This window comes from Pituophis catenifer, unplaced genomic scaffold (assembly GCF_029215685.1).
Source record: "Pituophis catenifer annectens isolate HBS135680 unplaced genomic scaffold, rPitCat1.0.hap2 SCAF_2, whole genome shotgun sequence".
Taxonomy (NCBI): domain Eukaryota; kingdom Metazoa; phylum Chordata; class Lepidosauria; order Squamata; family Colubridae; genus Pituophis; species Pituophis catenifer.
Genome location: NW_027256882.1, coordinates 42,013,178 through 42,041,020, shown reverse-complemented (window position 1 = coordinate 42,041,020; position 27,843 = coordinate 42,013,178). Strand labels below are relative to the sequence as shown.

General features: G+C 43.6%; 1 protein-coding gene across 2 annotated transcripts; it reads right to left on the bottom strand.

Annotated features, from left to right (window-relative positions):
• Window positions 1–26,747, bottom strand: ZNF692 (zinc finger protein 692). Of its 2 annotated transcripts, none has more exons than XM_070936731.1 (11): window positions 26,641–26,747; window positions 13,577–14,009; window positions 12,391–12,422; window positions 11,307–11,834; window positions 9,878–9,929; window positions 6,525–6,665; window positions 5,306–5,368; window positions 4,103–4,232; window positions 3,231–3,345; window positions 2,913–3,012; window positions 1–1,901 (listed from the first exon to the last, which is right to left on the bottom strand). In XM_070936731.1, the coding sequence occupies exons 2-11, from the start codon at window positions 13,765–13,767 to the stop codon at window positions 1,583–1,585; spliced, it is 1,671 nt and encodes a 556-aa protein (XP_070792832.1). In that variant the 5' UTR covers window positions 13,768–14,009; window positions 26,641–26,747; the 3' UTR covers window positions 1–1,582. The 2 variants fall into 2 exon arrangements, with proteins under 2 accessions (XP_070792832.1, XP_070792833.1); XM_070936732.1 differs by having other exon boundaries at window positions 4,154–4,232.
• Between the last annotated feature and the right edge of the window lie 1,096 nt (window positions 26,748–27,843).

Below are 27,843 nucleotides of genomic sequence, written 5' to 3'. Positions count from 1 at the left end.
AGTTCATACACACCATTTCAAGTAGCCGGAGCTAAGACTTAAATACTTGACACAATATTTTGCCCCTGGCAAAGTTGATCATCGTGGTTAGTAAAACATAATGGCATAAAATATGCATACAGTACCTCCATTGCAGTGGTGGGTTGCTCCCGGATCGGACCGGTTCTATAGAACCGGTAGTAAAACCGGCGGGAGGCTCCGCCCACCAACTCTGACATCATCAGAAGCAATCTGCACATGCGCAGAAGCTTCTGCACATGTGGAGAAGCAAGGCGCATGCGCGAGCAAATCAAGCAAGCACGCACGATCCCGTTGTGAACCGGTAGTAAAGGTAAGTAGAACCCAACCCTGCTCCACTGCCCTGTATATAAAACATTGCATCATTTATGCAGGCTGTAAAAGAGATTGTTTCCAGAAGCTACAGCAGATCCCTCCATATCTTCCACGATCACTGCCTGACAACACTATGTAAAGTCAGGACTGTACATAGCGTGTTTATGTCAGTTACCTGTTCTCCATGTCTCTGTAGCCCCTCCCTTTACACTCACAATCTAGATGAAGGTTTGGTAGCCAATCATCTCCAAGCCTTACTCCCAAGTCAACTCTGTTTCCTTAATTGTTCCTGTCTCCTGGCAGCTCTGCACATACACACACTGGGAACAGGCTCACACTGTTCTTCTGCCTCACTGATATCAGACTCCGGAGACTCCGGAGGCAGCAAAGAACTACCAGATGGCCTTGGCCTCCTCTCTGCCTCCGACTCAGAGCCATTGTCTGAGCCTTCCCCAGACTCCAGGACTGGCCCACGTTCCTCCCCAACCTCCTCACTGTCCAAATCTGCCTTTGTGGCTGCTGGCGGGCCAAAACAACACCTATATCCTTCTGAGAAATGTTGCAGTGGCCTCCTGGCCAGGGTATTTATTTTTACAGAGTTCTGACAGGTAAGTCACCATACAGAGGCTCCAATCTACTGATCAGAGCAGCAGCTCACCTGTCAGATTATGTAAAACAAATATCCAGACATGGAGGTGGCTCTGCTACAGTCTGACAAGCAGATTGTCCCAAGATCTGTAGACCAGTACAGGTGAGGATAGAGGCTAAACTCACTGCTATACCCATTCGTCCTGCCCCCAGCTCTAGCATCATCCCACGTTAAATGGCATAATTAATACAGCCAATGTTTTTCCCACTGGCTGAGAAACCCCTCGGTTCTTGCAACTTAACTTGCCCTGCAGTAAACAATTAGGCTAGCACCACTCACTGGCCTCATTCGTGACACAAGAGAGACCAGCTGTGTAGACAGAATAAATTATGCAGGTGTACTTTTTCAACCACAGATGGAAAGAAAACACATCAAACTGACTGTGCCACCACTAGACATTCTGGAGCCAGGCATGGCAGAATGCCAAGATTGTCTTTTTATTCCAGAACTGAGCCCAGAGGAACTGAGTGAAAGATTGTGATTGGTGGGACCTTATTCTAAGAGGCTAGGGCCCATGTGTCTTTGCTGCTTTTGCAACTGGCCTGCAGGAAATGTCAGGAATTCTCTCTACTGTTGCTTTTTCTCTTTCTGCTCAGTCCGCTATTCAATGATGACGGTAATTGCAAGGGCAGGAGGCTCCACCTTTTTCCCCATGTCACATGGCTGAGTCTGAATCGGGTTTGCCATTGGCTCTGCTGCAAGTGGAGAACTCGGAGGGGGCGGCTCCTGTGTTGGCGGGAGGGGCCCAGTGGCCCCCTCAGGATGGCTCTTACTCTTGTGCGCAGTGACATTGTCCTTCTTCTCAAACTTCTTGCCACAAAGGTCGCAGGAGAACTGGTAGAAGGAGTCGGCGTCATGCTTTTTCATGTGCCAGTTCAAGGACGCTTTTTGGCGGCAGGTGAAACCACAGATCTCACACCTGGATGAAAAGGAAGGGAGGAGGGGTTCACCAAAGAGGAAAGGGGGCTGCCAGAAATAGGTGATAAATCCAGCCTTGGCTCTCCCCACCACCCTTTCCTGACAACAGGGAAAGTCGTCTCTGTACAACAACTGGCTCTGGCTGAATGACTTGGTAAAGCAGAGTAGAAAATCGATACAATGTAAGATTACTTGGGTTACCTCAGGAGCAGCCACCAAGTAAAATATCTTTGCTCCCTATGTGGAAGCTAGTCGGTTGTCTTTTTTAAAAAAAACCTGTTAAATTAATGGAGCCACCATAAATATATACCATATTTTTCGGGGTATAAGATACACTTTTTCCCCCCTAAAAGAGGGTGAAAATTTGGGTGCGTCTTATACACCGAATATAGCCCTGCCCACCCGCTGGCCCCCACCCTTTGGCCTCTGCCTCCCAGCAGTTTACCTCCTTGCAGCAAGCAGCAAACAGCGCATTTCAGCTTCAGCCCAGCCTAATTAGCGCAAGCAGTTGATTGTCGGTTGGATCCGCCTCCCGACCCTCAGCTGTTTCAGGCTGCAGGGATTGCCATTGCCTATTGCCGTGCCAGCCTCCGCTGTTTGCTGCAAGGAGGTAAATTGCTGGGAGGCAGATTTTTTTTTTCTTGTGCTAATCAGGCTGTGCTGAAAGTGAAACTAAAGCAGGCTGCTTGCTGTTTGCTGCAACAAAGCAAATTGCTGGGAGGCAGAGGCAATTTCTTTTTCTTGTTTTCCTCACCAAAAAAGGTAGGTGCGTCTTACAGTCCGGAACGTCTTATACTCCGAAAAATATGGTATATGTTGGGATGATCGTAAATCAAGGACTATCTTGACTGTATCCTAGAAAGTGAGATTTGAGAAAACTATCTGCTTTATGATTTACTGGAAAGGCTTTTCAGTTGATGATTGTGAGGAGGAGGCTGGATTTGATGGGAGTGACCCTGATTGTGCTTAAGTCATTTCTGCAATAGGGGAAAGCATTGTGGGGCATACTCACTGTAGGGGTTTTTCTCCGGTGTGGATCCGCCTGTGGATGATTAAATTACTGCTTGTTCGGAAGGAGCGGGCGCAGAACTCACATATGTAGTCCCTTTTATCTGAAAGTAAAGGGCACAATAAGTCACTGGCCAGCCTGATCCTAAAGGCACATCCTTCATAATAGATATGGGCAACCTATAAATCTTTTCTCCCCAATACTAGTCAGGACTGGTCCAAGACGTTTTGATTTAGACAGACTACAAGGGCAACGAAAGCTGTAGTTCAAAACTTTTAGCAGGCACCAGACGGATGAAAGACACATGGTTAGACAGCTCACCACTGTGCAGCTTCTCGTGTTCCTTGAGATGTTTCTTGAAGTTGAAGGATTTGCCACAGCTTGGATCAGAGCAGGCAAAAGTCTTTTGGTGAACATGCTGGTATTTCTTGTGGTACTGGAAGATGGGGAAAAAATAGCCCACAGAGAATATAAGGCTCTAAAATCTGTATGGGTCCTTAGCTTAGATCAATAGTTCTCAACCTTTTCTTCACCATGGACTCCCTTTAAATGCCTTTTGTGGCCACAGACCCCCCCCCCAAGATTTAAATCATAATCTTTCTTCAAGTCTTCATGGACCCCCCTCTAATGACACTGCAGGCCCCCAGGGATCCGTGGACCACCAGCATAGATAAACCAAAGGAAGATTTTTTTAGCAGCATATGGTCAAATCCGTTGACCTGGTCTGATGACGGAGTTTTAAGGGTTTTAATGGGTTAATTTTAATTTTTTTAGATTTTAGTCTTTATTTTTATTGTGGCTTGTGTTTTATTGTTGTGAGCCGCCCTGAGTCCATTGTGAGATAGGGCGGCATATAAGCCGAATAAAATAAATAAATAAATAAATAAATAAATAAATAAATAAATAAATAAATAAATAAATAAATAAATAAATAAGACGTACACAATGATGAGATTCTGTAGCAGCTGGACCATGCATCTCTTCTATTTCTCTGGATGATGCTTCTAAAGCAAAGGGGGGAACTTTTCCTGGTACAAATTTTAAAATTTGTAGTCTGCTATTAACTTCAGTTCTCCTGGTCCAGCCAGATGCCAACAAACAGGGAATTATAGAAAGTGTCACCCTGCTGCTTGCCTCCAAAGTACTGACACTTCAGAAAATTTAAACGAAACATGGAAGTTCTGTCAAGTCACCTGTATCCAGCCCAAGAGACCGGTGACCACTGCTGTTCCTCCTTCACTTACATTCAAGTATTGGCGATTGGAGAAAATTTTCCCACAACCATCATAGTCACAAAGGAGAATCTCTCGCTTGGCTGCCTTCCTGTGAAGAAAGTCAAAGAGAGAAGAGACAGGGAAGCCAAAAGGAAGAGGAAACATGTCAAATCTCCAGGCTGAAGATATGCAACAGAATTGTAGAACTATTAACACAACCTTTGTGTTAACATACAGAAGTATTTTATAGACATCTCTCCCCCACCCCAAAGTAAACAACCCTGGATTGTTTAGAGATCTTGATAGGTCAAAAATAATTTGGGCAAAGAGAGTTAAATGTATCATTTTACTTAAACTATAACCAGTGTGATTTTAATCAAATTAATTTGATAGCAAAATAGATTAATTAAGAGTTTTGGGGAAGCAGCTTTTCCCAAAATATTTCACTAGATGTTTTCAGTCTATAACTATTGAAGTCTCCATGTTTCCAAAGAGAAGGCAATTACAATAATCCATTAGGTTTTTAATAACTTTTGTATTATTAGGTAAAGGTTTCACGGATATGAATTTTTAAAATAATTTCCGGGTTTGCTAATCCTGACAAGCTATGGTGGGCCTTCCTAGCTGCTCTTCTCCTTCTTTGGATCTTGTAGTTGTTCCTTTGGGTGAAGCTGCTCTGTCTTATTCTAATGAGCAACAGCCATGGGCGTGCAATGGTTAGAAGGCAGTACTGCAAGCTAACTCTGCCAACTGCCTTCAGTTTGATCCTGACCGGTTCAAAGTTGACTCAGCTTTCCATCTTTCCGAGGTCGGTAAAACGAGGAGCCAGATTGTTGGGGGCAATATGCTGACTTTGAGAGGGCTGTAAAGCACTATGAAGCGGCATATAAGTCTAAGTGCTATTGCTATGGCTAATGATGGTTTTTATTTGATGATGCATTATTTTTGTTGTAAACTGCTTTGAGCTTGTTGGATTAAACAGCATATAAACTGCAATTTGTAAGTGGGATGGATGGATGGACAGATAATCGGACAGACAGGCAATAAATAGATAGACAAGCCAATAATCTTTGCCACTCTTGCAGCTTTAATCAACCTACCTAAAGTTCCTATAAGCTTCCCTTTCTACTTTTGGCCCATGTTGGCTGAGGATATCATGAGCAACCACAGACCTGAACTTACCTGATTCTCTTAGGACCAATTTGGGACAAGTCTTCATCTCCTGGCTGTGCCTGCTTCTTGCAGCTAGAAAGAGAGATTGGGATTGCTTTTCATGAAAACTGGGCTAAAATGGCAATAAAAAACATAGAATCAATCAATGACTCAAATCAGTCAATAATAAAGCAAACATTTCTACACAAGGGCTTCGGGCTGACAAATATGGGGAAAGGAACTCCCTGGAAAGCTGGCAGAAAAATGAAGGAACTGAATAAACCTGTCTAGGACCTTGGATGGGTCAAATCAATTTTATACTGTAAACTATACTGCATCAGTACTTTAATGGTACTCTATTCTTTAAGACAGAGGTTCAAAAGCTGAAACCCCAGGGTAGAACATGGCTCCCAATCAGTGATGGGTTTCAAGTTTTTTTACTACCGGTTCTGTGGGCGTGGCTTGGTGGGCGTGGCATAGTTTGGTGGGTGTGGCTTGGTGGGCGTGGCAGGGGAAGGATACTGTAAAATCTCCATTTCCACCCCACTCCAGGGGAAAGATACTGCAAAATCCCCATTTCCTCCCAATCAGCTGGGACTTGGGAGGCAGAGAATAGATGGGGGCGGGGCCAGTCAGAATTTTTACTACCAGTTCTCCGAACTACTCAAAATTTCCGCTACTGGTTCTCCAGAACTGGTCAGAACCTGCTGAAACCCACTTCTACTCCAGATGTATTGATTATAGCCTAGACTGTTCCTTGACACCAGAGGTGAGTTTTAAAAGGCTCTGACGATCCCAGCTGAGCCGTACGATCATCAGAGGCTTTTTTTTTAACTTTTAAAAGCATTTTTTCAGCCAAAGAGGTTGTAGAAAAAATGCTTTTAAAAGTAAAAAAAAAAAGCCTCTGATGATCGCATGGCTCAGCTGGGAATGGGGCGGGGGGGGGAGGGATTTTTGCTACCGGTTCTCCGAAACACCTGCCGCCATCGCTACCGGATCGGGCAATCCAGTCCGAACCGGGAGCATTTCACCCCTGGTTGTGACCTGAACCTAATTTTGGAAATTTGGCGCTTACAAAAAAAATGGCACGGAAGGGGAAATCGGCTGCAGAAAAAAAATTGTGAGTTTTTTTGATCAGAACCCGATTTGGTTCTGGTCAGAAGCGTTCAAGAAAGTACTTCCTTGCTGATCTTTCATTATCCACACTGAAATGGACTCTGCTGCATTTAAAATCTTCTAATTTCATTACCTATCCATGGAAGGCTGATAATTTTCATCTTGCAGGTCATCCATGTATACCATATTATCTTCCTCTGTGAAATCTTCTGCTTCCTCCTCCTCTGGTGGACCAGACACCGATTCTGGTGTCTCCCCTGGTAGAGTTAAAATCCTGAAGAAAATACAAAAAATGAAAGGCCAAGATTCAGTCCACAAACATCCTTCATTCTGGATGAACTTTGGCTTGTTTAGTTTGGTACATTCCTCCTTTTCAGCTGATGTGGTTATTGGGTCAAGAATGGGAGGTTATAAGTCAAGTCAAGCCTCATGTTATTTTTATTAGAGATCTAAAGCAGCTTTCCCCTAGTGGTCATCCTCCAGAGATATTTATTTATTTATTTAGTTCAATTTATATGCCGCCTTTCTCTGGAGACTCAGTGTGGCTTACAATGCATCTAAAAAACCATTATAAAAACATTTAAAATTAAAATATTAAAACCCATTCACACCACATGGACTTCAACTCCCAGAATTCCCCTACCAATATGTAGTCACTGCTGAATTTACTGGAATATCTAGAGAACACAAAGTTGGGAAAGCCTGAGCTAACAACTAAACCTGGAATCCTTCTGTGCAGCTGGTCATGTTGTGAGCAACAGTACCTGGAGGATTAGTTTTTATTTCTTGCACTAGCTTTTGAGGCAATTAGGAAAATTATTAGGTTAGTTGCACTCCTATCTTCCCCCATTGGTGATAAATGGGGGGTGGGGGTGGAAAAATCTGGTAGAACTCAAATCCTGCTATGCAGTCTCATCAGGGGTGAAATGCTCCTGGTTCGGACCGGATCAGCTGATCCGGTAGCGATGGCAACAGGTGGTTCGGAGAACTGGTAGCAAAAATCCCTGCACCCCCCCCCCGCCCATGCCCATTTGAGCCGCGCAATCATCAGAGGCTGTTTTTTTACTTTTAAAAGCATTTAAAAAGCATCGGCTGAAGAGGTTATAGGGAAAAAAATGCTTTTAAAAGCCTCTGACGATCCCAGCTGAGTTGCCTGATCATCAGAGGCTTTTAAAAGCATTTTTTAACAACCTCTTCGGCCCAAGAGGTTGTAGAAAAAATGTTTTTAAAAGTAAAAAAAAAAAAAAGTTGGCCACGCCCACCCAGTCATATTACCCCCACCCCCACCACCAAGCCACGCCCACAGAACCGGTACAAACGAATTTTACATTTCACCACTGAGCCTCACTGTGGCAAGAGTTGGTGGGTCTGTATGTGTTCCTGGGAAGGATGAGCAAAGAACACTGAGACAATATGCCAAGAGAATATATTCTTAGCATGGTTACTCAAGACATTAAGGTCATCCTAGCTCCCAGCTAAACTAAGCAGGACAGCAATATAGGCAGTTATAATATGATAAAATGCTGCAGGCAGATTATCATGTTAGTGACAATGGCAAAGGCATAACTAAGTACTGCAGGAGATAAGCCAATGATTTTCTACAAAGAAAATCACATTAAATAGCAAGATAAAATGACTCTCTCATGTCAGATGGCACTCAATATATTATGAGAAGTACTGATGGGGTTTAAGATGTGGCTAGATTAAAGCCTTCAGGATTTAGTTGTGGATGTTGCCATACAGAAAAAAAGAAAACCTGAAGTTGCAAAGAGAGTTATGGTGAGAATATAGAACCTAAGAACCATGAACATGGAAAAGCTCAATGAAATGAATGATGAAACAAATTGACTACACACACATTTACACCAGCAGATTGAAATGGGCCAGAATTGGACACTTTCAGTCAGAAGATTACACAGCCTGTTGTTGAGGGCATGAAAACAAAGAAGGCTTGGCATAGCTTTCAGAGGCAGGAAGGATATAGTAGTGCAGTCAATGACCAAATAATAACATTCAATGTCAGAACAAATGGTGGAAATTGCCGAGAAGAGATGTCCAAACCAAAAAAATGAAGATTGCATTAAAAAACTGAAACAAAGAATTTTATATATATAAAACCTGGCTAGAAGAAAAACATATATATATATATATATTTAAATTTGATTTATATGCCACCCTTCTCCGAAGACTCAGGGCGGCTTACAATGTGCTCAGCAATAGCCTTCATCCTTTTGTATATTTATACAAAGTCAGCTTATTGCCCCCACAACTGGGTCCTCAATTTACCTACCTTAGAAAGGATGGAAGGCTGAGTCAACCTTGAGCCTTGGAGAGATTCGAACCCTGCAATAATTGCAGGCAGCTGGTCTTAATAACCAGCTTAATAACAGGGTGCCTTAAACCCTTGTACTACCAAGGCTCTTATTGAGGTTAGAAGAGGCATGAAGCCATATTACAATGACATCTGTTGAAATAAAAGATGGAAATAGACACAACAAAATACGGAAAGACTTTAAAAAGATGTCCAAACTGAGGTTCGACATATTCACATATTGATTACTGTTGTCATGAGTGGACCTTCTGAAGGATCAGGCTGAGGACAGATCATTCTGGAAAGGTCTATGTATGTGATTGCTAAAAGTTGACATCAACTAGATAGCACATAGCCAGTCAATCAATCATTAAAAATGGCCAAGCCCCAATCATTTAAGGACATAAATTTAAAAATTTCAGGAATTTATTCTACAACAACAACAACAACAACAACAACAACAACAACAACAACAATAATAATAATAATAATAATAATGGTATCCGTGCAATACCTGGTGATGCACGGATTGAAGATAAGCAGCAAGAAAAAATCACAAAGTACCGGGACTTGCAAATTGAAGTTGGGCGACTGTGGAAAAAGAAATTGTGTGTTGTCCCGATTGTAATTGGAGCCCTTGGAGCAATACCCAAAGGGCTACCCCGCTATTTAGAAATTCTAAATTTACTGGACTTGAAAATTTTGACTCTACAAAAAAGCAACCTTACTCGGAACAGCTTACATCCTCCGACGATACCTTAACAGTTCCTAGGTCCTTGGTTAGGACTCGAGCTGCTGAGCTATTAACCAGCCTCAAAGGCTGTGAATCTCACTACAGATTAACTAATAATAATAATAATAATAACAACAACAACAACAACAACAACAACAACAACAACTACAACAACCACACACACAAAGGAAAACCAGGAATAGATTTTTGTATAGAACGGTTGTGAATGTTCACGATGAAGCTCAGAACAAATAATGGGATCATTATTCTTCCTCAATGTCTTTCCAAGATGTCTTTTGCACCAGGTTTCTTTGGCAAATGTCATTTTTACAAAAGACACCGTCAATCTTGTAAATCTGAAAAGCCATTTGCCCTCAACACATAGCATGGCAAGCAAGTTCCATTTGGACCCTGCTATGATGGCATGAGAGAAGAGATGTACCTTTCAGGCCCTGGAGCTTCAGTGCTACCTGGAATCTCATCTGGTGCAGCTTCTACAAGAGAAAAACACAGCAGTGTAAGATTGAGAGAAGAGAATCAGCAAAACTGCAGTCTTTTTAAGATAAGTCATTTAAAAGGAGCTTGAAAGCTGAAGCTCAACAATGGACATAAAATCGCTTCCAAGACCAGAGGTGTCAAACTCAAGGCCCAGGTGCCAAATCTGGCCTGCGGGGTACTTAGATTTGGCCCATGGGGCCGCCCTGGAAACAGCCAAGGAGCGGCCCCATGCAGCCCTCCCAAGCTCCGTTTTCACTGGCAGAAGATTGCAGGAGGCAGTGGCAGCCAAAAATGGAGCTCGGGAGCCTGTTTTCGCTGGCAAAGCACTTGGGCCACCACAGGCACCCCTGACAGGGGTGATGTCGAGCTGGCCATTCCCACCCTATCCATGCCACCCCCTCACGGTGAAACACAACCCTGATGCGGCCCTCAATGAAATCGAGTTTGACACCCTGGACCATATTTCTTTTTTTAAAAATACAGAAACCTACTTGGTTCGCTTTTAATAATCTCTTGCCTGGTTAGCACCGATGAGTAAGAATCTCCTTTAGGGGATCAGACAGAAATATTTTTGAAAACTACAAAGAACTTCCTTTCTTTCTTGTTCCCCCAGAATATATGTTTGGTGAGCAGGGATGCTATTCAGCAGGTTCTGACAGGTCCTGGAGAACCAGTAGCGGAAATTTTCAGTAGTTCAGAGAACCAGCAAATACCACCTCTGGCTGGCCCCAGAGTGGAGTGGGAATGGAGATTTTGCAATATCCTTCCCCCAGGAGTGGGGTGGGAATGGGGATTTTGCAATATCCTTCCCCTGCCACGCCCACCAAGCCACGCCCACAGAAACGGTAGTAAAATAATTTGAATTCCACCACTGCTTAATAGATTAGTATTCCCTATAAGTGCATTTGTTTGGTTCTTTATTCAAGAGCAGTGACATTCTTTCTGGTCTCAATATCTCCCACTTCCAACTTCAGGCTGCCTTTCTTTTTCAAAATGCATGTCCCTTGCCCTCGCTGTTGTAAAAACTAGAGTCTTAATTTTTAGTGGGAGGCGGGAAGGAAGAAAGAGCTTGCTTCCTCACTGGTATTTTGCAGGGTTTCCTCTTTCTTAGTAATTTTGGACTAAGATTATTTAGGATTACTGGACACACAGTTAGTGTTATTGATAGGCTCAAAAGCTTGAAATAATCTTCTAGCCACAACCCAGGTATCCAACGATAAAAACTTGACTCTGACCCACTTCTGCCCTATAGTCAACCCTCCCTGCCTCGTGCATGGTTTGCATATGCTACCAATCTATCACCTTTGCCCAACACAAGTCTAGCTTTCCAGCCTCCCAATACCATCAGTGGCTCCTTCACCCACTCTCCTCACCTGTTTCATCCGAATCTGTATTGCACAGTAATTCTGTCTCCTTGTCCAGACCTGGGCCACTGGCAGGAAACATACATGTGGTCCTCTCTCTATCTGTACCACATTCCTCGTCCGCTTGGGAAGATGGTTCTGGCTCGTCCACAGGACAGGGCGAGTTGGAAGCAAGTGCTAACGAAATGGCATGGGCTGCTGCTGCCTTGCGAAGGGAGCGCCGGCATCTGGTGACCCGGGCAGGTGGAGGACTCAGCTTGGAAGTGATTGCTTCCTCCTCTTGCTCCTGTCTGCCACCTGAGGCTGTTTGGCAAAAGGGTGGCGGGCTGATCTTTGAGACAGGGGGACACCAGGCGAAGGTATGACCAGCCAGGCACTCCCATTCCAGCTGACTGCAGACTCTTTCCTGCTCCAGGAAAGCAGTCTTCACGTTAGGGATGAAGCCACATTCCTGGCTGTGATTGTGAGAAAGGACAACCAGACGTTGCAATGCCTCCGAAGGAAAAGCGATGGGATCAGCATCGGAGCTGTCTGATCCTGAAGAGAGGAGGAGGAAAAAAAAAAAAGAGAGAGAGAGAGAGACTCAGCTTTAACAGGGAAGCAAAACTTCAGTGTGAAATTCCCCCCTCTTAAGTTCTCTATCCTATTTTTGATCTTAAAAGGAGAAACTGAATTTCAGTTCAAGGAAGTATATAATTACCGAGTCCTTGACTTATAACATTCAATGACTGTTTGAAGTTACAACGTCACTGAAAAAAAGTGATTCATGACTATTTTTCACTTACAACTGTTGCAGCATCTCCATGGTCACGTGAGCAAAATTCAGACACTTGGCCACTGACTCACATTTATGACAGTCGCAGTGTCCCAGGGTCATGTGATCCCCTTTTGCGACCTAACAGCTATGTTATTAACTTAACAACTGCAGTGATTCACTTCATAACTGGGGTAAGAAAGGTCATAAAATGGAGCAAAACTTGCTTAACAACTGTCTTACTTAACAACAGAAAGTTTGAGCTCAATTGCAGTCGTAACTCAAGGACTACCAGTATAAGCCTGTTCTAGACCATCAATAACCTGTAAGGGCGTTTACCTGTTTTCAATACTGAGGCATGTGAACTGTACCTACAAAAGAAAGATAAGAGGTAGAGTGAGCAGACAGAATAAGTTGTGCTCACACATGAGCAATAATAATATCTAAACTGCATTCAGCATACAAGATAATTTTAATAATAAAAATCAGCAGTGCTTCTCAAATGTGGAACTTCCACAGGTATGGACTTCAATTATCAGAATTCTGAGGAGTAACTATACTACCTGTGGAACTCTGGGAGTTGAAGTCCACTTATCTGACAGCTGCCAAATTTAAGAAACACCGAACATTTTCTACTGTTTCTGCCAGCTTCTCTTTTAAGGTTCTCCTAGCCCAGGGGTCAGCAACCTGCGGCTCTGGAGCCGCATGTGGCTCCTTTATCCCTCTGCTGCAGCTCCCTGTCACTCAAAATATGTGTCACAATCGCCCATGTGCGACACCCACCGGCACACAATTTATTGAGCTTTTCGACCCCCAGTAAGCCAATCATGGATAAATACGTTTTTTTTTATACATAACATAAAGGTAAAAAATGATATATGCAGTGTTATCTTCATTTTAGAGGTCAAAAAGGTTTTGTGGCTCCCGGCGTTTTCTTTTCTGTGGGAAACGGGTCCAAATGGCTCTTTTGAGTGTTTAAGATTGCTGACCCCTGTCCTAGCCAATTAAAGATTGGAACAAAATAAGAACAGGAAGAAAGGCGTTGGAATATCCCAAAATGAGGATGGGAGCAGCTGATGATGGGAGCGACTCTTTCTCTGTGAGCTTATTAATATATTTTCTACACTGTGAAATCTCAGCTCGATATTCTCTTCCTCTAAAATAGCAGAAAGGTTGTGACATTTGCCCAAAATCAAGCAGTTCAACCTCCCGTTAAAGTATTATTTATTTATTTATTTATTTTATTAAACTTATATGCCGCCCTTCTCCCAAAGGACTTGGGACGGCTCACAGAATTAAACTATTAAAAACAATAAAAATAAACTACTAAAAACAGTCAATTTAAAATCTCCCAATTAAGAATCACCCATCAGATCAGCAAATTTGTTGGAAAAGCCATGTCTTCAGGTCAGTAGCATGAGACATGTCACACAGCCCTTCACTTAAATTCATAGAGTATATTTGGACAAAAATATTTGGACAAAACTAACCGAAGCAGAGATAGTCATTGTACACAAAGTCTCACCTGTCAAGCAGATATTTGGCCAGCTGGGAATGGAGAGAAAAACCCAGCTGCTCTTTGAGCTGACACCACTGCTCCAGGTGGCATCCGATACGGATTCGGCACTTGCTGCGTCGGGCATCCAGGTCTTTACGTTTCTGCTTGCGAATAATCTCGGAGGCCCGCTGGCGGCCCTTGCGTCCACGCCGCATCATCTCACTGAACTGGACAGACAGGCAGATTAAGAATCTGCATAGAATAGCTACTGGATCATAAGTACATTACATGCCCACGAAGAGAGATTTGTCTCCATCCATAGTTGAAGGATCCAGTGGCTCTGGCCAGCATGGACAGTTCTGCCTTCTGTTTCAGGGGTTGTAAATATTCCAGCTGTGACTCCAATATCAGAAGACTTTAGATGGCACCACTGCCTAGAAAAAGGTGATCAATGGGCAACCTAAGCCGAGGAAGAGGACAGGATGTTATCCCATGTTCCTGGCCACACATAAACACTAAAATCTCTGTTCCATATTTGTAGACCCCAATTTTGGATTTTTGTCACTGTAATAATGCTTTATAAAGAGCACCTCATGCTCATGGAAGAAAACTATAGTATCACATCATAAAATGTGTTCCTACTTGGGTGCACATATAAAATTCATTTGCAGGAAGCAAAATGGAAATCATTGGAGTTATGTGCTAGGCAGATATGACAGCAAAACTGAATATTTTTTCAAAGTCACCAGTATCACTTCCATAAATTTATCTGACACCCCCCCTTTTTTTTTTTGCAAGGTAGATGAATCTTCAAGAAGTGCCTAATGGTAATCGTTAGCAGCCTCTTTTTTAAAATTAAGAGTGAGCTAAAACAAAAAACAAGATGAAGTTGAAAAGAATGTTCCAGCACATAGTGAAAAAGCCTCAAAATCTTTATCTAATAGTCTTAAGATAAGGTACACTAGATATTTTAAATAAACAAATATTTATGAAGGACCGCGTTCTACTGAATCCACAATTCTTTTATTTTTTCCACTATCAGAGGCATATTTAACTCTGGAATAAGATCGATGTAAGTTAAACCTGTGGTCCTAATCAGGAGACAAGATTTTAACTTGTACCAAGAGCTACTAACACAAGGAAAATACCAATTCTGAGCTTGTTCGTATCAAATCTCGGCGGTCAATCCACTCCTCTTGCCTTCCAAGCCGAATTTGCAGCACAAACCAGTTGCTTGGAATACGAAACGCACGTAGAAGTAGAGTGGGGGGGAGACGGAAAAGGCGGTAGTTCTTACGATGGCAAAACCGAAAATGCATGAGCAGCTTTGGCTTTCCACTTCGTTCCTCACGTTTCCATGAATTTACATGCAGAAATCCTACGTTGTTGTCCCAAGTTGCCAGGCGAGCTTTCCTCTCTTCGGGATAGTTTCATGGCTGGGCGCATGGCTCCTCCTTTGCCTCTGAGTGAAGATGAACATCTCGAGATTTTGCTTATTAGGCAACCTTGAGGATGTCTATCCAACCGTCCAGTTCCTTTAAGGGTCAGGTTGCAAATCCCGGATAGACTCGAAAAGCCGCTACACCGCTGAAGTGGAGACAGTTGCCACCCAGCTTGGAAACAGCAATGGCACAGGAAGGGGTTGGATCAGCTCTGGGTCAGAGCTGTGCGTGGCCTGCAACGGCGGGCAAATTGGAAGAAGCAGCAAAAGGAAAAATGCGGCCCGCTGTAAATTGAGCTGCGGGTGTGTTTAGTTATACATTAAGTTATTCCCCTTGGAGAAGTTCCGTCGCCAAAGTACTTTTCCACGGGTCCGATAGCAGCTTTCAAACGCGAGCCGGACCAGAGTGAGAACTTCTGCATCCTAGACTAGGTTCGGATTGTTTCAGCACTCCAGCTAAATCGTGACAGCCACTCACTCGAAGCTACCATTTAGAAAGGAGGAAAGAGATCGGAACCTTGCCTTGACAAGGACTATGTTGTTCTGTTCCCAGATTTCATCTGACCAGTGGGTAACTGCTCTGGCTTCACAATCTGAACTTTGACTCAGTGAACTAGTCCATCAGAATTGGGTAGAACTTGGTGCACAAGTCCCATGGGTTCCGATGCGCGTCCTTGTCTTTTAACAGGACAAGGTCCCTTTCCTCAAGGTTAGGTTCTTTAGTCTTCCACTTGCCTATTCCTGTAGAATAGGCAAGTATTCTTGTTTCCAGCGCTTCCAGGTGTTGGCCAACAGTTGAACGTGTCTCCATTGTTGTGCATACATGTCCTTTGGGACAAAGTTCCCTGCTGGTGCTGGCCAGTCACCGCCTTGAAAGAAGTGGTAGTGAGGCCCCTCCTCAAGAAGCCTTCCCTGGACCCGGCTGAATTAGCCAACTATCGTCCGGTCTCCAACCTTCATTTTGTGGCGAAGGTTGTTGAGAGCGTGGTGGCATGACAGCTTCCCCAACACCTGGATGAAGCTATCTATCTGGACCCGTGCCAGTCGGGCTTCAGGCGGGGGCACAGCACAGAAACGGCATTGGTCGCGTTGGTGGATGATCTCTGGAGGGCTCGGGACAGGGGTTGTTCCTCTATCCTAGTCCTATTAGATCTCTCAGCGGCTTTTGATACCATCGACCATGGTATCATGCTGCGGCGGTTGAGGGGGTTGGGAATAGGGGGCACCGTTCTGCGGTGGTTCTCCTCCTTCCTCTCCGACCGCTCGCAGTTTGTGTTGGCAGGGGGACAGAGGTCAACCTCGAGGCATCTCGCATGGGGAGTGCCACAAGGGTTGGTCCTCTCGCCCCTCCTGTTCAACATTTATGTGAAGCCGCTGGGTGAGATCATCCGTGATTTTGGGGTGAAGTGTCACCTGTACGCTGACGACACTCAGCTGTACATCTCCACCCCAGACCACCCCAACGATGCCCTTGATGTGATGTCTCGCTGCCTGGAGGCCGTGCGGGTCTGGATGGGGAGGAACAGGCTCAGACTCAACCCTTCCAAGACCGAGTGGTTATGGCTTCCGGCGTCCCGATATAGTCAGCAGGTGCCATCGCTGACTATTGGGGGTGAATCTTTGCCCCCCACAGAGAGGGCTCGCAATCTGGGTGTCCTCCTGGATGCATGGCTGTCTTTAGAACAACATATGATGGCTGTGGCCAGGGGGCCTTTTATCAGGTCCGCCTGATTCGCCAGTTGCAGCCCTTTCTGGATCGGGATGCCCTGCGCACAGTCACTCACGCCCTTGTTACCTCCCGGTTGGACTACTACAATGCTCTCTACATGGGGCTCCCCTTGAAGAGCACTCGGAGGCTCCAACTGGTCCAGAATGCGGCCGCGCGGGTGGTTATGGGTGCAACCCATTGCGCCCACGTGACACCCCTCCTGTGCAAGCTGCACTGGCTCCCAGTGGTCTTCCGGGTGCGATTCAAAGTATTGGTCACCACCTTTAAAGCGCTCCATGGCATAGGACCCGGGTACCTTCAAGACCGTCTTCTGCCACCCATAGCCTCCCACAGGCCAGTCCGCTCCCACAGAGAGGGTCTCCTCAGGGTGCCATCGGCCAAGTCATGTCGGCTGGCGACACCCAGGGGGAGGGCCTTCTCTCTGGGAGCCCCAGCCCTGTGGAATGAACTGCCCCCGGAAATTCGTAAGATTTCTGACCTCCGGGTATTTCGCTGCGCACTCAAGACCCTATTGTTCCGCCAGGCTGGGTTAGCAACATAATTTTAAATTGGATGTTTTAAATTTTTGGGGTTTTAAATTAAGCCAAATTTATTTAATATTTTTAAATTATTTTAAATTGATGTTTATTCTGTTTTTAAATAGGCTGTACACTGCCCTGAGTCCTTCGGGAGAAGGGCAGTATAGAAATAAAATTATTATTATTATTATTATTATTATTATTATTATTATTATTATTATTATTATTATTATTATTATTACTATTATCTTCTGGGTCAGCAAAGTGGCTGGGGTGAGGATAGTAGGATTCTCCAGATCCGAGTAAACCGGGCTCAAGGGTCTAGCATTGATGAGAGCTGCTACCTCTGCCATGAGGGTGGTGAGGACTTCACAGGTTAATGTGGGTGTCTTCATCAACATGGAATCTAGAATTTTATGGGCTATTCCGATAATTCGTTCCCATACTCCTCCCATATGGGAGGCATGAGGAGGATTGAATGTCCATACAGAGTTTTTGGCCTTCAGATAGTCATCGATTGCCGATCAAGGCGAGTCCCCTCACCGATCCATAACTCCTTGCAGGCTCCTACAAAGTTAGTTCCACAGTCAGAACTAAACATCGCGACTGGGCCTCTGTAGGCTTGGAACCTTTGGAGAGCGTTGATAAAGCTGGAGGTGTCCATAGATTCGATGACTTCAATGTGAACAGCTCGAATGCCAAGACATGTGAAGAGAATGGCCCAACGTTTGCTGTTAGCTTGGCTGCCTCTGGTCCGGTGGGCAGACACTGACCAAGGGCCGAAGACACCCACACCTACACTGGTGAATGGCAGTCCTGTGCTGAAACATTCAGGAGGTAGGTCGGCCATCCTCTGGTGTTGTGTCACACCTCGTTCCTTGCGACAATGCATGCACCTGTGCAGGACAGAGGAGATGGTCCCCCCTGATCCAAAATCCAGCAGCTCTGACAGCTCCTTCTGTGAAGTGGCGGCCTTGATGGTGGACAGTTTCGTGGTAGTGTAGGACTATCAGATTTGTCACATGTTGGTGAGCAGGGAGGATGATAGGGTGTTTGACATTTGAGGCTAATTCTGCCTTGTCTAGACGCCCTCCTACTTGAAATACATTGTTGCTGTCGAGGAACTGGTTCAGCTTCAGCAATCAGCTGGATTTCGGGACAGGCTTCTCAGCTTTTAGGCACTCCACCATTACCGGGTATGCTTCTCACTGCACACTTTGTAGAATTACACTCTCTGCTACGAGCTGGCAGCCTGAGAAGGTTATATCACGATACAGTATACGTACAAGTGGTGTTGCTCCCCATACCAGAGATTCAATCTAGAGAAGTGTTCGAAATGAGCTGATTCTAGGGGGCGGGCTTGAAGATTTTCTGATCTTGTCTACTCTATTACTGACGTAGATTTAAAAGCGTCTGCTTTGGTTGTGAATGTAGCCCAACACTACTTTGCTGTCAGGGTAGAAGGTGGTGGATTGGAATTCAAGATCCATAGTCTGTGAGCTCCACAGCTAATACGGAACCACAGAGTTCCAGTCTTGGTATGGTGTGACCTTGTAGTGGTGCTAGTTTTGCTTTTCCCATGATGAAGCCGATGTGAACGTTGCTCTCCTCGCCATAGACCCTGATGTATCCCATGGCTGCTATAGTCTTCACTGACGTATCTGAGAAGATATGCAGTTCTTTTTTCAGTGTGGCGGTTGGTGAGATGGGAACATACGTGCACTGTACATGGATGCTCTGGAGGCAGCAGGGAAGTATGCCAAATCTCCCAATTTTCCTTCTGCTCTGGTGGAAGCGGTTCATCCCAATCGTTGGTGCTTTGGGACAGCATACGCAGAAGGAGCCTCCCTTGAATCGTTACCGGTGCAGCAAATCCTAGAGGGTCAAACAGACTGTTCACTGTTGACAGAACTCCTCTCCTTGTGAAGGTAGTTTTCTGGGCTGGGGCTCTAAAGGTGAAGACATCCTTCTTCAAGTCCCAACACAGACCGAGGCTCCATTGGATAAGGGGAGTGTCAATGCTAAAATCGAGGTCCTGTACTCCCTTGGCGTGGTCCTCAGGCTTGAAGGCTGCTAGCACTTCTTCACTGTTGGATGCGATCTTGTGTAGCTTGAGGTTGTGTGCGTCTAGCATCTGACATGTTCTGTCTAATAAGTCTATGGCTTCTGCTGGGGTGGATACAGATTTCAAGCCAGCATCAGCATAGAAGTCTTGTTCCATGAAACACCTGGCATCTGAACCATGCCTGGTTTCACCTACGCGAGTGGTGTGTTGTAGGCCATAGTTGGCAATTGCAGGGGAAGAACCATTCCCAAATACGTGCACTCGCAGTCTGTATTCTGTGACCTGTTGGTTGTGCTGTCCATCACTGAACCACAGGAAGTGCAGGTAGTTGCGATGATCTTCCCTGACAAGGAATGAGTAAAACATCTGCTGGATGTCGGCCATGATGGCTATAGCTTCCTTTCTGAAACGGATGAGCACACCTAACAGCCTGTTGGCAAGGTCAGGTTCTGTGAGAAGGACTTTGTTCAGGGAGAGGTTGTGGAACTGTGTGCTGGCATCGAAAACCACTCTTATCTGATTTGGTTTTTGTGGATGGTATACTCCAAAGAATGGCAGGTACCAGCATTCCTCACCTTTCTCCAGGGCAGAGGCAAGGTTGGCATGCCCGTTCTGGACCATCTTGTCCATGAACTCCACCAGATTAGCTTCCTGTTCATGAGTTGTCTTAAGCTGAAGAGGCGAGAGAGAGCCTGTTCATAATTGTTTGGCAGATGCTGTCTGGGTGTACGAAAGGGCAATGGGGCTACCCAGTTCCTCTAGCGTCTTTCCGAAATTCCTTTTCCATGAACTGCAGAAATTGTCCTCTATTGACAAGGCTAAGTCGTTGTCCTCTTTGCTGGTCTGGAACACTGTCGCACCTAGGTCAGGTAGTTCGTCAAAATTGTGAAGTGTTCTCAACATGGCTTCAAGTGGGATGCTCTCCCATTGCTCAGAATGGAGGTTGTGAAGATACTCGCTGTCAAGTGTCAAAAGCCCCTCGACAACACATCACCCTGATGGATGGTGTTGAAGACCATGGAGGGGATCCGGAGAATGCTGACGGATTCTAGCAACAAAACACGGTGGAGAGGGGTGTTGCATTAGGACACCATGTACACTAATAGTGGGTGATGGACAGAAGGCAAGAAGAGGGAGAGTGGAATGGGAATGTAAATCAACTGCTGAAGAGATAATAGTGTGGAGGGGAATGATGTCCTATGCCTGCGACAAGCATGAATGGAACAAGTAGCAGCTTTGATTGTGACAGCTGTGAGAAATCATTGCCTGCCTAATGATAGTTAACTGTAACCAAGCCCTATAAAACAATACAGATGGAGAGCTAGGGTGCCTCCGACTTTGTTTTGCTTAGCAGCTCAGTCTTTACTGTATACTGCTGTGTTGTCTCCATTAAACTGGGTTTTGGAACGAATCCTCCTTTTCGTGTGTGCATGTTCGTTTGCGCCAGGTGAAGCACTGGCAGCTCCAGAGGGGCTGAGACTCCCCTGGTTTGGGGCCTGCAGCTGGTCGACACAGACTGTTCCTAAGATAGCCCATCCGAGTGCTGTTTTGAGGGCAAGTGGAGAGCCTGCTGGGCCTTTGACCACTGCGTGCTGAGGGAAAGCTTCGGGGGTGTCCATTCCCAACAAGAGCAAGATTTCGGCTTCGGAGTCTAGAACAGGAAAGAGTTTAGCCATATTGCTTGCTACCTCTGGTGTCGTGATCTGACTGTGATTGTCTGGTAAAGCGTCCCATTCTAGCAATGGTGGCACTGTGAATTTTGCACTTCCGTCTAACGATTCTATGCAGGGTCCCATAACCTTCCTCCCCGCCATGTGCTGTAATCCAGTGCACGTTGAAATTGTGAAGTGTGTGTTCTCGGTATGGACGTCAAAGTGGTCGAAGAAAACTGATCTGGCTAACGATTGGTTGCTCTGTGTGTCCAGTATCACATACATTTTCATGACCGGGCTCTCTAGGTCGACTGCGTAGACGTCACTTACTAATTCTGCAGAGTTTGGTCCCAGCCATGGCAACATATGCTTGAGTTCCTTGGCCGGCCGCAACCCTTCGTTGCGGATGGTACTCGTGAAAATGAGCTTCCATAGCAAGTAGTCTCTTCCCAGGTTGTCCGAGAATTTCCGCATACCACTAGCTGCCAAATCCAACTTTCCCCATCGGGGTGATCTACATTTCTTCTTGTAGAATCCCTCTGGGTTTCAGAATCGTCGTACTCTGGATGTGGTGACCTACGCCCCAGGGAGGTGACGGGCATGTGCTGGTGTTTTCCTGTCAAGTATTTTATGAGGAGGTCATCTTTCCATGATATGGAGAAGGGTCGTATACCTTGTCAACAGGCAGGCTGTGTTCATTGGACTGTGCGTCCTCACTCAAGAGGCCTTGAGGATTTGACAAGAACTCCTTAGCCTCAACGTTGAGGTTGTATATCGTGGCTGCTTGTGTGCTTGCCTGCTGAGGCACCTTCGCTGCTACTGATGGAGTACTCTGGTTAGTCAGGGTAGGATGTCCATTCCCAGGGGAGGATTCTTATGGTCCAGATCGTACAATATCAGCTGCATGAGTAATTTGTAAACCTGGCGGGTGAGGTTCTCCTCCTCGTTCGCTTGGTTTTGCGGGTCTTTCGATCGACCGTGTCGCTCCTTCCTGCTTGCGCCGTAACACATTCTGGTCATCCATATAGGCTTTGACCCGGCTGTACGAGCTTTCACCGTCTTTCCAGTGTCATAGTTGGATATGGTAGTTTTAGTCTCCACCTGTAAAGCTGTGGCCCATGCTGCCCTTATTGCAGCCTCCTGTTCTTGCTGAAGAAACTCAAGATTGGCCTGAGCTTTTGTAACATGTAGAGCTGCGGCAGCCATCTCAACCGCCATCTCTTCCTTCTGCAGTAGCTCTGCTTTTGCAACATGTAGAGCTGCAGCAGCCTCTGCAGCTTCGACTCGTGCTTCGGCGACCCGGGCGGCGAGACTCCTTGCTGTGAAGGCCTGAGACAACTGGCTGTGATGAGAAGATGCTTTGGAAGAATGGAGGGAGCTTGAGGCAGAAGATTGCTGTAAGATGCTGCTACCCAGCCGAGATTGGGATGACTTGTAAGGGGGGACCACCTATGACCAATGAGATGGCACATGTGAGCGATGGGTAGCTTTGGATTCAGCCTTCTCGCTCACAGCTTTCTTGGAAGAATGAGCGGCAGACGCATGTGAGCATTGGGGTGGGGAGGCTTCCTCCCTTGATGTGTTTTTCACCTGGAGTGCGGTGTGGAAGGAGTCCTTACAACCTTGAAATATCTTCCCACAATCTGCATTCAACATCTCTAAGTGTTGCATGTCCCCCACGAGCTCTTCTAGCTGCTGCTGGATGTTGATGAGATGGCTTTCAGAACCCTTCCATTGTGTGTAAAGTTCATCCATTTTATTCACCAACGAGTGGATGCACTTGTGTGAAAGCTCATCCAGGGGCTTCTCCCAATACTCTTTGTTGCAACGATAATGCTTGTCCCAATCTTCCCTCAGGCTTGACTGCATAACATCAGTAAGCTTCCTACGCTGCCTGAGGTCATAGGTTCTCTGATGTGCCTCGGCTTCTTTTGGAATTTCGACGTCCAATTCTGGGTTTGTATCGAGGTTAGGTGGGGGGAGGATCATCTTTCCTGATGAATCAGATGCTTCTGCCATGATTCGACAAGACTCCATGGCATTTGATACTTCAGACGTGTCTAGATTGGCTGGGAGGACCAACTCTGCTGACACATTAGAGGCCTCAGCCATGACAGGGAAAACTCAGGGGATTTCCTGGATACTGTAGGACCACTAGAGTGCGTTGCAAACTTTAGGCATTGTCGATGCAGTTCACTTTTGACCACTGGGGTGCTTTGCAAAGTTTAGGAGTCGTCGTTGCAGTTAGCCTTCTGACCATTGGGGTGCATTGCAAACTTTAGGAGACATCATTGCAGTTTGCCTTCTGACCACTGGGGTGCGTTGCAAACTTTTTTTTTTTTATAAAAAGTTTTTTATTTTTTTAAGACAAACAAACATATAATACATCAGTCCTTTCGTGTGTCATCTCGATGTTTCTTCGGTGACTACTTCTTTTTGTTACTCCTCTTTTTATTTCTTCCTTAATAAATCCCATTCCTCTATTTCAATATTTCCCCTCAAATACATAAATTTAATGTAACTTTCTCCTGTTTGCTTATCAAATTTTTTATCTATATCTCTTTTCTATCCAATCATAAAATTTCCCCCATATCTTAAAATATTCCATATCCTCTTTTTCTTTAATCATTAAAGTTAATCTATTCATCTCTGAGCAGTCCAAAATTTTTCTAATTACTTCCCAGATTTTCTCTGCTTTCCAACTTTGTGCAAATACTATTCTTGCTGCAGTTATTATATGTATAATCAAATAAACATTTTCTTTACTAATTTTCTCTGGTAGGATACCCAGTAGGAACAACTCAGGTTTTAAATCAATATGTTGTTGAGTCATTTCTTCTATCCATATCTTAATTCTGCTCCAATAATCTTTAACTTTTGGACAAGTCCACCACATATGATAATAAGATCCTGGTATTTGGTGGCATTTCTAACATTTAGCTGATTTATCTTTAAACAGTTTTGCCAATTTTTCAGGACTCATATGCCATTTGTAAAACTTTTATATTGATTCTCTTTATATGCAGCCAACATTGTTAGTTTATAGTTCCTTTCCCATAACTGTTGCCATCTATCAAGCTCAATTGAGTATCCACAATTTTTTGCCCATGCAATCATTTCTTTTACTTGCTCTTCTTCTAATTCAATACTAAGCAGAAAGTTATAAATTTTTAAAATTATTTTGTCCTCTGTTCCCTCGAATATCCTATCCAGATCTGTCATTTCTAAATAGAAACCATATAATTTTGCATCTTTTTCATATCTTGCTTGTATTTGCATATACATATACCAGTCCATCACAATCCCTTGTTCTATCAATTCCCCCTTATCTGTAAGTAAATCTTTATATCTAAAAATATTTTTAAAATTAACCATATTTGGGTGTATTAGTGCTTCCATTATTGATAGCCATGTTGGAATTTTCACATAATATTTATCTCTAATCTTCTCCCATACTAATAACAATGCATTTCTTACATAATGTCTATGTATCTTACTTCTACCATACCATAAAAACGCATGCCATCCCAATTGTAAATCATTTCCTTCCAAAGTTAATAATCTTGTATTTCTTAATTCTATCCATTCTTTCATTCAAGTCAGTGTTGCTGCCTGGTAGTATAATTCCCAGTTCGGCAGTCCAAATACTCCCCTTATTCTTACATCGTAACAACTTTATATTAATTCTCGCCTTTTTCCCCTGCCATATGAACTTCCTCATTATTTTATTAAGTTGTTGAAAATAGGTCTTTCAATTCTTATTGGAATTGTTTGGAATAAAAACAATAATCTCGGTAGTATATTCATCTTGATTATTGCAATCTTTCCCCTAAGTGATAGTTGCAAAGTTTTCCATTTTTCCAGATCTTTCTCAATTTGTCTTTTTATGTTGTAATAATTATCTTCTTTTATCATTGCACATCTTGAAGTTAGTTGTATTCCTAGATATTTCACTTTTTTCACAATTTGTATGTCTAATTTCTCCTTTAATTCTCTTTTTTGTTTTTCTGTAGTGTTTTTCACCAATATTTTTGTTTTTTCTTTGTTTATTCTTAGACCTGCCACCTTGCCATATTCCTCTATTTGTTTTAATAATTTTGGTCCCGTCTTTTGAGGCTCCTCAAGAATAAATACTAAAGGTTTGTAGTTTGTATTCCTCTTTTTTTATTTTCATCCCTTTTATTTCTTCATTTCTTCTTATATTTCTATTTAGCACTTCTAAAGTCAATACAAATAGCAATGGGGATAATGGGCATCCTTGTCTTGTTCCTTTTGTTATATTAACTTTTTCTGTCATTTCTCCATTCATCATTATCTTGGCTAATTCTTCATTATATATTGTTTTTATAATGTTCATAAATCTTTCACCAAAGTCCATTATCTGTAATTGCTTTATCATAAACTGCCAGTTCACATTGTCAAAAGCTTTCTGTCCATCTAGGAATATCATCACCATTTGTTTTTCTGAATGTATCTCATAATACTCCAAAGTGTTCAAAATTATCCTCATATTCTCTCTAATTTGCCTTTTAGGTAAAATCCCATTTTGGTCCATATGAATAAATTCATTTAATAGTTTCTTCAATCTGTTCACCGTTATTGAAGCAAATATGCGTTGCAAACTTTCGAAGATGTCATTGCAGTTCGCCTTCTGACCATGGGGGTGCGTTGCAAACCTTAGGAGATGTCATTGCAGTACACCTTTTGGCCACTAGAGTGTGTTGCTTGCGTAGCTGCGTGGTTGGCGCAGTACACCTTTTGGCCACCAGGGTGCTGTAACCTAACTAATGCTTGGGTTAAACTGGTTTTAGCGTGTTCCTTTGTACAGAGCTGCATAGCAACTGTCCGATTTGGGGACCGTAAGAGGCTTTCCTCAAACTTGGGTTCCTTTGGACTTTAATTGCTTGCCCTATAAACGGGATTTAGCTTTCCAGTATTTTCTTCAAGCAAGAGTCAAAGTAACAGCATGCACTGCAGCTGGATTGTTACTCTGCATCAGATCTTTCCCTTACAAAATGCCTTTGCAGCTTGCTCTTCAAATGCAGATTGAGCTGGTTAGGCTGGGAGAAGCAGAGTGTATCATGCAAATTCTATCTCCAGGGAGACCATGTGGCTCGGCTTGCTTTCTGCTAAAATAAGTGTTTTTTTTTCCTTTTACTGCCGAGGTAAGCTTCTAAAGCAACATACACACAAAAACTTTGCAAAGGTGATTCTAACATGCATCCCTGGACCCCTTTATAGCAGGGCAATCTTCTTAGTTAACACAAGAAAGGTCTTTCCTCTTTATTCCAAAAAGAGAAGGGGGGGGGCTATCCATTCTCTGTCCTTTTACTGCCAGGCAGAATACTTTTCTCAGTTAAATCCAAACGGAGTTTGGGATGCAAAGAGAAGGAAAGCAGGTTTTATCACTTCCGTGGCTATTCAAAGGTCTCAATTGGGTGCAAACAAAGTCTTTTTTTTTTTTTAAGTTGTGCGTAGAGAAGAGATGCACTTTTTTTTTCTTCACTCAAACAGAATGTCCCTCATTGCTCCAAGAGAAAGAAAAGGAGGGGGTCAGGCAGTCTATGTCATGTTACTGTTCTGTTCCCAAAGCATCTGGCTCCACTGGGAACAGGCAGTTAAACTCTAGCAAACAGGTTTCATACAGATCAAGTTTATTTTGTGTATCCTCAAAACATAGACTTACAATCATGGTGAGTCAAGGTGAAATTCATCTGTATATTTCATAATCTGTCCCATTTCCTAGTGTAAAATGACGGTAGATCTGTCTCCCTGTTCAGAAATCATGCTTCTCTCCTCCGCAATTCATAATGGCTGGAGCTTTGTTCTACACCCCAGGCAGAGAGCCTCAGTGGCCAATCAGACACACAGATGTGGTCACATGTCATGGACTACATCTCCCACAATGCAATCTCTCTACATCTCCCACAATGCAATCTCTTAAGGAGACAGCTCTTAATTCTTAGGGTAACTAATTCACTATAATTCAGTATCTGAACAGCACACATGCCCTTTGGTGTAATACTCTTTCAGATGGAAAAAGCCACAATTATTAGGACTTTCTTGGTAGTCTCTTGATGGGAAAAAGAAGAAGAAAAAGACTGGTCCTTCAAATAATATTTCTGTATTTTTTAAAATCAGGTTAACGTTGATGTCTTGAAGTATACAGTCACTGAATCCATTTTTGAAATTAAGATGTTGGTCTTATTTTTTTTTTAAAAAAAAATTGTAACCATCAGTATCCACCAAGCTCTGCTTTCATTATTTAAATAATTGTATGACAACCTCACATTTCAAAGAGCTAGTTCACTGTTTAATCTAAACATATTGACAGCAGCACGAATAGTTTTCGCCCAAAACTGGAAAAACAATGACATACCATCAGAAGACAAGGTGATTAGAAAAATTATGGAATATGCGGAAATGGATAAGCTCACAAAAGAGATATAAGAAAAAGATGAAACAGATTATGACTTAGTTTGGGAGAAATGGTATAAATGGTTGGAGGAGAAAGGGGAAAAAGAAAAAAAAAGGGGACAAAAGAAAACTAAACAATTGTTAAATTAGGTGGAGAGATATGGAAACAAATGGAAAGATATAAATTATGGAAAGGAAACTAGGTACCTGTTTATGTTAAATGTAAATAAAATATTTAGATTAAGAGAATATATATATATATGTGTGTGTGTATATATATATATATATATATATAAGCCACAGGACATGATATTGACTTTAAAAAGACCAGAACTATCGCCAAAACTGAACACTTTAACAACAGAATAATCAGAGAAGCCATTGAGATAGAAAAACGCCCACACAGCATGAACAAACGAGACGATACCTCCCGCCTACCAGCCATTTGGAAACCCGCCCTTATTGACAAACG